General features: G+C 38.1%; 1 protein-coding gene across 2 annotated transcripts in view; it reads right to left on the reverse strand.

Annotated features, from left to right (window-relative positions):
* Positions 1 to 11375, reverse strand: part of ST6GAL2 (ST6 beta-galactoside alpha-2,6-sialyltransferase 2) — a 103595-nt gene extending 92220 nt beyond the window's left edge. The window contains exon 1 of one of the 2 annotated variants that reach the window (XM_044670484.1): positions 11130 to 11375. In XM_044670484.1, coding sequence (XP_044526419.1) covers positions 11130 to 11158 — 29 coding nt within the window. In that variant the 5' untranslated portion in view covers positions 11159 to 11375. Of the gene's footprint in view, positions 1 to 10653; positions 10699 to 11129 lie in introns of those variants that run through there. The other variant, XM_044670485.1, reaches the window with a different exon arrangement.
* Between the last annotated feature and the right edge of the window lie 232 nt (positions 11376 to 11607).

Here is an 11607-nt window from a genome sequence, read left to right on the forward strand (position 1 = left end):
ACATACGATTAATAAGTAGCTAAGTTTAAAATTCATTTCTTCTTGATTTCAAATCTAAAACATAATCCACTCTAAAAAACACAGCAGAGGATCAAAGAAACTATGTTAGGGAACAGAAGAGATCTGGAGAGCAAATCTTTTGATTTCCATAATATTTCTACTTTCTGCTGAAGGGTAGTGAGACGATTCATAGATAATGACATTTCAAGACCTTTAAACTTTATTTTATTTTATTTTTGTAACCATTATTGTCTGTCTTAGTATGATTTCTAAGACAGAAGAGCAGCAATGGCTAAGCAATCAGGGTTAAGTGACTTGCCCAGAGTCCCAGAGCAAGGAAGGTCTGAGGTCAGATTTGAACCCAGGTCATCCTGACTCGATCTGATACTCTATCTTCTGTGCTACCTAGCTATCCCAGACCTTTTAATTTTTAAAAGTCTTGAAGTGAAAATATAGCATGTGACAAATTCTGGAATGGTAAGTGTCTGGCTAAAAAATATTTTATCATCCCTGATAGGCTGGTGACATATCATTCATATTTTATATTATCCATGCCCTTTCCCTTTAACACTTGTCTTTCTCAGAGAACCAAAGAATCATTTGATTATCTGGTTCAGGTTAACTTGGGAGCCAACAGGGAGTCTCAAATTAGCTTGGACACTGGGGAGGTTGCGATCTTGGTGAGTGAAGAGAATAAGGGAAATGGGAAGCCAAGGACATCACTCCAGGAAATCCAGAAAATAAAACATAGGCTGGGGCTACTTTCCAATGAGTTTTCTAGCCTTTATTCCAACACTTGGCTCATATTTAAATGCTTAAAACAATCAAAATCACATAATTAGAATAATTAATATAGGGAAATGGTATGAAAAGAATAAGAAAATCTAAGATCCTAAGAGGTCCTACCTAACTCTGGCAATCATGTTAACCAATTCATAGTGCCTATTCTACAGAGAATAAAAGCTTTCCCTCATTCATTAGGTAGTGTGTCACTCAAGAATGACACATATTCTCGAATGTATTGAGCAGCGGGAAGACAGTGGAGTTCATCTGCTGATTTAGTCCTTGACCTCTCCACCTAAAGGCCCAAAAAGAGATATCAAATGCAGGTTGGTTGTAGTAAATGTCAGCAGAGGATTATGAAACATTCTGTGCAGATGGAATTTCTTTTACTAACCTGTATTTGACAACTTCCCTAACAAGTATATATTTAGACCAGGATTTCTTACTTTGCGGTACCTGAAATTGAGATTTTTTAAAGCTATTTTTTGATAACTATTTTAATATAATTAGTTCACTTTGTAATATTTATATATCTATATTTATATATTGAATAAACCCTTACCTTCCATCTTAAAATACATACTAAGTCTCAGTTACAAGGCAGAAGAAAAAAAAAAAGATTGTTACCCTAATTTAGAATCTACTTGAAATTCTCCAGTGTGGAGCATTGCACCACCTTAAATGTGGATGTTTATGACACTGCTTAGCATTTTCTAGGCAAAAATACTGAAGAAAATTGCCATTTCTTTCTCCAGCTCATTTTACAAATGAGGAAATTGAGGCAAACAGGGTAAAATGACTTGCCCAGGATCATACAGCTAGTAAGTGTCTGAGGTCATATTTGAACTCATGAAACTGAGTCTTGGTATTCATTCTACCATCTAGCTACCTCTACCATCTGAAAGGACAGTTCTAATAGGAAGGCTTTCCTTAGATCAAACATAAATAGGGATCCCTTCAATTTCCACTTTTTTTCTTTCGCTCCTAGTTTGTGTCTAAAAGGAGCAAAAGGAATACCCCTAGTCTCTCTGTCATATGACAGCTTTTCGCATATTTGAAGAGAGTAATCATCCCTCCCCTACCCCCCACAAAATCTTTTGTTCTCCAGGAATATTTCTCTAATTCTCTTAATCAAGTTTTAAATTGTGCGGTCTTGATTTCCTCCCCTCTTCTGGTGACCCTCCACATCAACTTCTCTTCTAAAATTTAGCTCCCAGAAATGGACACAATTCTTCAGATATGGTTTGGTCAAGGCCAAGTATTGTGGCACAATTTGTAACATTTTATTTTCTAAATACTGAGCCTCCTAGTGCAGCCAAGAAAAGCATTAGCTGTTATGACTTCCATAGGACATCAATGATAAATTTGAAGCTTGAGGTTCATTAAAATCTCCAGATCTTTTACTTAGGGATTGCCTAGTTACAACTCCTATATTATATACTTGTGAAGTTGTTTTTTTTAAACACAACTGTAAAACTTTTGGAGAAATTGTTCTTATTAATTTTGTTTTAAAACCCTTGCCTTCTGTCTTAGAATTGATATGTTCCAAGACAGAAGAGTGGTGAGGGCTAGGCAACTAAGTAAGATTAAGTGACTTGCCTAGGGTTACACAACAAAGAAGTATCCCAGGTCAAATTTGAACCCAGGACCTCGTCTCCAGGCCTGGATCTCTATCCACTGAGCCACCTAGTTGCCCACCTCAAACTTCTGTTTTATAATTATTAGACTAGCCCAGTATCTCAGCCTGAAGATCATTCTGGATGCTAACTTTGGGTTCAAAGGGTTAGCTATCCTGCTCAATTTCAACTTTTTTAGCTTTCTAATTAAGAATGCCATTCATATATCATCCTTTAAGTTACTGATTTTTTTAAAAATGTTGATCAGCATTGAGTCACTACAATTGACCTTCCAGGCTGCCATTGATTACTTTTAGGTACAGTCATTCAACCAGCTCTAAATCAACCTAATTGTATCAACCTGTAGCTTCTTTTTCTCCATCCTGTTTACAAAGTAAATTTCTGATAATTATATAGCTAAAAATTAGATATGCTATATTCACCACATTCCTCTCAGTGTAGTTATTCTGTTTTTTAAAAGGAGGTTTGACTTTTATAATCTGTTATTGATGAAGCCATTCTGGCTCTTGATGATCACTGCTTCTCTTCCAAAATGCTCACAGCCCAACCCTTTAGAAATGGGTTCTAGAATTTTGCCAAGACTAGAAATGCAATGACAATCTACACTACAGAACCTACCAGCCTTCTCTGATTTCTTTAGATAAAAATTGGAGGAAGGGAAGGGAAAACAAAGTGAATAAAGATTTAGAAAGCACTATTATGAGCCAAGTGCTTTTTTTTTTTAACAAGGATTATCTCAATTGATTCTCACAGCAACCCTCAGAGTTAGATCCTATTATCATGAGGAAACTGAGGCAAACAGAGTTAAAGTGACTTGTCCAAGGTTGTACAGTTGGTTGTGTCTGAGGATAGTTTTGAATTCAAATCTTCCTAATAAAGACTTGCCTGCTATCTTCTACCCCATCATCTGACTCTAAATGAATCGGAATTTTCCCTCTTTCAGTCATAGCAGACACTTCTACTCTTTATTACTTTTCAAAACTCACATACTGTTGGAATGGGCATCGTACCCCCAAAACCCTGGCAAACTGTAAGCAGGGAAATTCCTTTGCTCCCTTCCATCCTTGTGACTCCTAATCCAAAACATCTGATAACTCCTATAAGACCCAGAGAGAATTATCCTCCTTGGATTGTCCTTTAAATGGACAGAGAGATATACCTCCTTGATATTATCAAGTTGAATCTCAGACATCCATCTGTCCCCTAAACTATGAGGGTCACCCCCTATGTCTGACCAGGTGAGATAACCAAACCCCTCCACTGAACGCCTGAGTGTTTACCACACTAGTCATGTCTCCACTTTTGTAAAGAGTATAAAATCCCCAGAACTGATGTCATCTGGGGGGACAGCTTTTCCATCCCTGCTGTCCCCCAAAGAACGGTTCCCTATCTTGCTGTTCCACCTTGCTATCCTCCTGGCCATTCTCAACATTACTTTTCTAAATTAAGAAATTTCTCTTTTATTTTTAAGCTAAATTTTGGAGTCTTGCATTCTTGAAAAAGTACCCTTCCCGAATCCCAGGGGGGTTCACCTCTAGCACCCCACAACACTGTTAACAATTAAATATTCTAATTTTTTCTGTACCCTAGATTTAGTTCATCTTGGTCTGATGACTTGCACTCACTAAGGGTAGCTAGGTCCTTACTGCCATTTCCTAGCTAATTTCAATTTCCTTTTAAATATCTTCCTAGATCAAACATCATTTTACTTATAAGATAAACAGAAGCAAAATTAAAGCTAGTATTTTCTTCCTTTCCATCATCTCTTATCATGGTACCACATTCTCAGCAGCTATAATGCCTTTGATTATCATCATACTCCATACAACTTTTTTTTTTTAAAGATCCTTTAGCTTTTCTTAATGAATCAGTGATACATTCACCTGATCCCCTTTGCTAACTTGGATTTTCTGAGTCTCCACTTCATTTATTCAATAACAGGATTACACAAGATGATCTCTAAAGTTCTGCCCAATTTTAACACTATAGAAGTCTAGGAGTCAAGTCCAAATAGTACAAATTCCCTTTTCCATATCATCCTCTGATAGAACTTATCTTTAGGCAATTTTGTGATTCCTTTTTTCTTTTTGGCCTGAGGACCATTTCTCATCCCTTTCTGAATGAAGACACCTCTATATTTAAATGCTTAACACTTAAGTAGTGTCCTCAGGATGTCTCCATAAATTTGCTATCCTCCGATTTAATTTAACCAGCTCAAACAGTAAGTGCTTATAACAGATAAAAATATGAAAATATCCTTTCCAACACACTGCCACATTCTCAAAGCAAGGCTGGACTTTTTTTAAAAAGTCTTCCTATTATTATCATGCATAAGATATTTTTACTCCAAAGTATTAAGAATTTTAATGAGGCCCCAAATCTGTGAATTAATTAAGAATCTCCCTGAGGACAAGTGTTTCAAAGTTTGGGGTTTGGATATGCTTCACTTGTTTATTTGCTAACAGAAAGCTGTATAATCCTGGCAATGGTGTTAGTACTTTCTAAATAGTCATTTTAGGAAAGACCTAAATGTATAAGATATGCTAGGATATCAATTCCAGCTGGTATGAGGCAGAGACAATCCTTATTTTTAAAAATCCTAAACATATATTATTCTTACCACACTTTTTTTTAAAAAATCCACAATTCAGGTTAATCAACAAATCAATAAGAAAGGTGGCATGATGAGCTTGGAGTCAGAAAGATCTGAGTTTAAATCCTGCCTTAAAACTGAGCTTTGTAATCTCAGACAAATCTGTTAAACTCTGCCTCAGGGACCCTATTTATAAAATGAAAATAATTCACAACTAATTCACAGAGTAGAGCAGCTCAATGGCATAGTAGATAGAACATTGGGTCAGGAAGATTCACCTTCATAGTTCAAATCTGGTCTTGACTCTTACTAGCTGTATGACCCTGGGTAAGTCACTTAATCCTTTTTGTCTCAGTTTCTTCATCTTTAAAATCAGATGGAGAAAGAAATTACAATCCACTCTAGTATCTTTGCCAAGAAAACCTCAAACGGAGAGATAGACACTTCTGAAATGATTGAACACAAGAGCAGATGTGAGGATCAAATGAAATACTACAATGAAAAAGTACTTTGTAAACATTAAAGCACTCTATGGTATCATGCGAAGTCATGCAAATATAAAAACAAAAATGAAACTGTCCCTGTGTCTTCAAGGAGTTTACATTCAACTGTGAGACACAACATGTTCATACATAAGTACATACAAGAGGGGCAGCTGGGTAGCTCAGTGGACTGAGGTGAGAGTCAGGCCGTAGAGACTGGAGATCTTAGGTTCAAATTTGACCTCAGACACTTCCCAGCTGTGTGACCCTGGGCAAGTCACTTGACCCCCATTGCCCACCCTTACCACTCTTCTACTTATGAGCCAATACACAGAAGTTAAGGGTTTAAAAAAATAAGAAAATAAAAAAATAAGTACATACAAGATATAGACAAAATACTCAGTGTTGGAGTGGTGGGACTAACTGGAGACAAGGAACGTCTTTTAACTTCTTATTTGAAAGGAATTGAGAATTTTATCCATAGCTAAAAGAGAGAAAGGAAAGCAGAGAGAACATTCCAGAGGAATAGCTTGAACAGAGGAAGGGAGATGAGAAGCAGAATATCATTTAGGAAAAATAAAAAGCTTGGATCATCTGGTGCATTCATAGTGCCAAGAGGGGAAGTAATATATAATTGACCTAGAAAGATAAGGTAGAGTTAGGCTGTGAAGACTTTGAATGCCAAACGTGATTTTTTATTTTATTCTAAAGGTAATAGAGGGCCACTAAATTTTTTTAAGAGGAATGTCATGATCATCCTTATATATACATCCATTAATTTCAGTCCTGTGTGGAGGATGAATGGGAAGAAGGAAAAAGAGGAAAAGAGGTAATTTAGGAGGCTTGAACAATAGTTCAGGTAAGAAATGATTAGGGCTTGGGATAAGGGTAGTTGTGCAGTATGAGTAGAGCACATAGAAATTAGAACAAAGTTTAGGAGGTTAAATCTGAAGACTTGACAATCTAACGAATAGACAGGGAGGAGAAAATAGCAGAGAGTAAAGCATGGATTTGGAAGTTGAGCGAAGGACTTCAAGATAGAGGACTTTAATTTTAAAAAAATGAGGCATCAGGCCTCAAGACATTTTCTAGCTGTGTGACCCTGGGCAAGTCACTTGACCCCCACTGCCTAGCCCTTACCACTCTTATGCCTTGGAGCCAATACACAGTATTGACTCCAACACGGAAGGTAAAGGTTTTTAAATAAGTAAATAAATGAAAATATGAGGTGATGTCTTTTGGGAGGGAAAGGGATATGGCAGTAGGTGGGGAAAGGGGAAGGCAGGAAAGGAGAGAGAAGAAGAGGGGAGAGGAGAGAGGAATGATGACCAAGGAAGGGTAAAAGAACTGGCATGCACCAATGGAGGCCCAGTTGGGACAGAATTTTTTTTTTAAATAGTGAATCCAATTAGCATACTGTATGATTTCTCCACCACTGCTCTATTTCACTGAAGCAGGAGCTATGAAGGAAGATGGTTTGGGTAATGCAGGGTAGGGAAAGAGAAGAATGACAGAATGGACAAATCACTTAATCACTAAACTTGTTTCCTCTTCCTTTAAAACAAGGGAATTGACCTAAATGGCCTTTAAGTTCTCTCCCAGCTCTAAATCTATGAATTTATAATCCTCTTACTCAAGAGTAGTGTAAATTGAGTAGTGCTAAAGGGCAGATATTTGAAAAGGAAATAAAAATGAGGCCAAGATGATGGATGGCCTGGATAAATAGAGACAGTGGAGTGACTGAGATAAATCATTTAGCTTTTCTGAGGTCTCAGTTTCTTTATCTGTAAAATGGGGGCAATAATACTTGTACTCTCTGTTTCATAGGATTTTGATGAAAACATTCTGTAAATGCTACATAAACAGAATCATAAAAAAGCAGAGGCCAAAAGGAACTTTGCCCTACATTAATACAAAGTAGGAGGAGTGCTTGTTATCTTCTTGGAATCCTTGAGTGTAGTAGCTCCTTGAATTGCTGCCTCCAAGGGCAACAATATTCTGTACTATTACACCCACTTCTCTCTTTCCTCCTCTAATGAATTTGCCCCAGTATTATTGTGGCTAGTTATAGCTGTTAACGTAAATATATTATTGTTGTTGTCCAATAAACGTACGTACGTTATTACATGATTGCCCGAACAAATTTTTTTCATAGTGGTACGTTAAATCTCTCTAACCAAATTCCACAGTAAAACTACAAATCTCCCTTCTCCCAGAACACATAAGCTTTCTAATAGAGACTCAGGTACTTAGATATATGATCTCTCATTTCTTCATCTGTAAAATAGTAGAAATCATAGCACCTAATTTACTGAGTTATTGTGAAGATCAAATGAAATAAAGTATGTAAAACATTTTGCAAACCTTAAAGGTCCTTATAAATGTGGGCTATTGTTATTACTTACTGACCATTTACAGCATCGCTGAAACTCTACCAAAAATCCAGTGGTTTTATGGACCAGTTAATGAACTGAAATGGGAGTAGCACTTAGTTGAAAATAGGTTTGTATATATAAGATTTCAGCAGGCAGAGGCAGCTAGGAAACACAGTGGATAAAGCAACAGGCATAGAGTCTGAAGGACACAGGTTCAGACACTTCCTAGTTATGTGACTTAACCCCAACTGCCTAGCCCTTGCTGCTCTTCTGATTTAGAATTGATATTAAGAACAGAAAGTGATGGTTTCAAATTAAAAAATAAAAGATTACAGTAGGCATTTCAACATACTTAGGAGAGAAAATGTGTTTTACATAAAATTAAATTACTAATTAAAAAATCATTCATCTTTTTCTATTCATTAAAGCAGATCTCCAAAGACCTCTACATGTTAGTGTGAACTCAGTCTATTTCAAATTACTTTCCATGATTATAAATAAATAAAATGTACTTTAATAAAAAAACAAAATTTTGAAAATAAATACATGATTCTCCATTAAGAGCCTAACACAGTGCTTTTATGTACCAGTGACTTTAATATCTGTTTAATTTAATTGAAGAGAAGCCTTTGACTCTACTCAGCAACCTATTGCAGAGATTTTTCTTCATAATTTCCATTGAGTACAAAGTAGCTTAAATCCCTTTTCCTTTCAATATGTCCTCAGTAGAAATGGAGAACAGCTGGTCACCATGCTTTTAATACCAAACTGGTTAGAGACCACCATTAAATCATCTGCCCAGCTTTCTAATCTCCAGCCTGAAAAAACCATAGTCCCTTTAGTCTTAGTTCATATCTCTTTATATTCCCAAAGATGAGGTACTCTATTTTTGATCCCTTATGGCCTCTGACCAAGGAACTCAACATCCCTTTTAAACTGTGGGACACAAATTAGACTTGCATTATTTTGAGGTTTTCATATGAATCAGTCTTTTAGTATTTAGTGATGGAATTTAGTATAATGGAAGTTAATAACTGTGAAAATGTCAAAACTAAGTTTCATCACAAAATGTTTGGAAAGTATCAGGGATCTTTTAAAACCGTAGTAAAGTTTATGCTTTTAAAGTTGTCTACTTGGTTGACTATTAAAGTGCTTTCACACAAAAAAGTTATACTTCCACACAAAGCCTCCATGAGTTCTGCATTTTCAACTTTTTCTTATGCCCATCATTTTTTCCTTTTGTTCCTTCCCAAAATAAAACCTGAATTATTTCTAATTACATTAATCAAAAAAAGGTGTCTTCTCAGACTTTTCTTTGTACTTCCTCCACTGTCCACCTACCATTTTTATTTCCAAATGTGATTATAAGGCACACTAGGAGCCTACCCATACAGGGTCATAAAATACTTACTGGCAGAGTCTCATTCTGGAGTGGGAAAAATATTCTTTGGAGTTTTAGTTGTATACAAAACACACAGGCTTAAGTACAGACATACATGTTCCCATTAAACCAAACCTCACCTGAGTTTTCTAATAGCAGAGTGATCTTTTGATTTACAACACTCAGTCATAAATTTACCTTTGAATAGCCAAGTTTACATTACTATTTCCTCCACTGACCACAATTTCACCAATTTGAAGAGAAAGATTGAGTAACCACAAGCATCTGGTTTGCTTAAATGAGCAAAATGTGATTAAATAGTGCCTTGTACATAGTAGGTGCTTACTCAGTACTTGAGATGAATCAAACAAACTGTGTCATAAATTATCTTATTAAACTATTCCTTTGTATTCTCAGATAAATTCCTTGTTTTCAGCAGATTATCTTAAACAAATAATTTTTCACTTTGACCAATGACCTAATTACAGAGTAGATAAAGATCTTGACAACATGTAAATTACTCCAGAACAAACCTTCAGTGTTGTCCAGTAAAGATAAAGTTCACAAAAATCTAGCCAAGCATTAGTTTTCCTAAAGAAGAAGAAAAGAAAAAGTGATCCCCACAACATAAAACAGCTTTGAAAGTTCAACCTGACAAAACAAATATGGTACTTAGTAGTAGGAGAGACTTGGAAAGCAATCACAAAAAGTCTCATTTAAATTCCTGGAAAGCACAGCTTCTCTAAACATCTATTCAGCTCTCTTGAGCAAGCAAGTCCTGCTGAAAACATACAATTTTAGCTTTCCTATGCCCTCCCGCACTCCTCAGACCAAGCTATATACATACATACATACATATATATTCATATGTATATATATGCATATATATATCACATTATAAAGAACATGCAATACCAGGGAGTTTAAAAGGCATCGAAATACAAACGTTGTAAAAGGTAGAAAACCTTTCCATAAAAAGTAGCATTTTTTTGTGCCACTGCAGGAGAATTAACGTCCGGGTAGTTCTGTGAGATGTCTCTACCTGGCAACATTAGATCTAGAGAGAATTGGAAAATAATCGGAGTGCATGTAAAGCTCTAATTGATTTCTTGGTGTCCCTAGAAGGAAGAAAAAAAAGGGGGGGGGCTTGAGAAAAGGGCAATAGAGGGACCGTTTCTCCTAAAAACCACGGCTTAAACAAAAAGAAAAAGAAAAAGAAAGAAAAAGGAAAAGGAAAAGAAAACCCTCTTTCATATAGTTTTAAAGCTGCAAGCCTGTCGTGTTGCACTATGTTTCACAAGTCCAGAGCTTCCAGATACCTCTTTCCTCCTCAACGTTCACACGCAAAACACACACTCAGAGACTCAGAGACACATACTCATTCTAAGAATTGGGAACATACAAGGTTTTCTTTCTCTCTCTGTGGCTCAGCGTAGTGTCCTCACCGCACACCGACACTCTTGTACCAAGAAGAAAGGCATCGCCTGCCTCCGCGCCCCAGCCACTTTCCTCCTCTTAACCAACCCTCTCTCAAACGCCTCTTCAAAATACTCAGGATACCTCAGCGCTCCCGCTGAGGAAGAGCTGGAGTCGGAAGAGTGTGCCACATTTTTATTCCCAAGCAGTTTCACGGGCGCGCGCACACGAGGACACACACACGGACACACACACACACTCACAAGAGTCACGCTGTACAGGAGAATGGCAAGATAGGTGTACTATTCATGCAATGTCAGGAGCTGGATGCAAACTGGCGAGCACATACACAGTTAAGTAGACTGACTCTTCCCCAGCTGATCCAACCAGCCATTCCATCCCGCAACCCGAAACCCAGCCTGCAATGCTTCCCTGTTTCACTTCGGTAAACCCCTTGCTAACCTGGAGAGTAGGGTTGGGTGGTGGGTCATCAGGTTAGGCTCAAGGATTACCCAAGAGCAGGAGCGGGAACGGGAGCAGGAGCAGGGCTCCCTCGGGGAGTTAAAGATCGGGGGAGCTGGGGAGCTGCCGCTTTTGCCTTGGTTGCTTCTGGGGCCGCCTTTGCTGCAGGGAGGGTGTTTGTCTGGGCGAAAGCGAGATTCGCGGAGGCTGCCGTGGGGCAGACATGCTGAGGCTGCCTGGGTTGCGGCGTGCGAGGTAGCCCGCGCCGCCGCCGCTGCTCGGGCTGCTGTGGCTGGTTCTGCCCCACTCCGCGGTTCAACCTTCTCGTGGATCCGTGCTTTGGCCGCCGCCGCTGCTGCCACAGCTAGGTGCTCTGGCCACAGGCGCTTGTCTTTGCTCGCTCTGGGAACGAGAAGAGGGAGTATGCCTAGGGAGGCGGGGAGGGGGCTGCGCTTAGCTCCGCGCCTCCCGCGCTACC

The sequence above is a fragment of the Gracilinanus agilis genome, chromosome 3 (genome assembly GCF_016433145.1).
Source record: "Gracilinanus agilis isolate LMUSP501 chromosome 3, AgileGrace, whole genome shotgun sequence".
Classification (NCBI taxonomy): Eukaryota; Metazoa; Chordata; class Mammalia; order Didelphimorphia; family Didelphidae; genus Gracilinanus; species Gracilinanus agilis.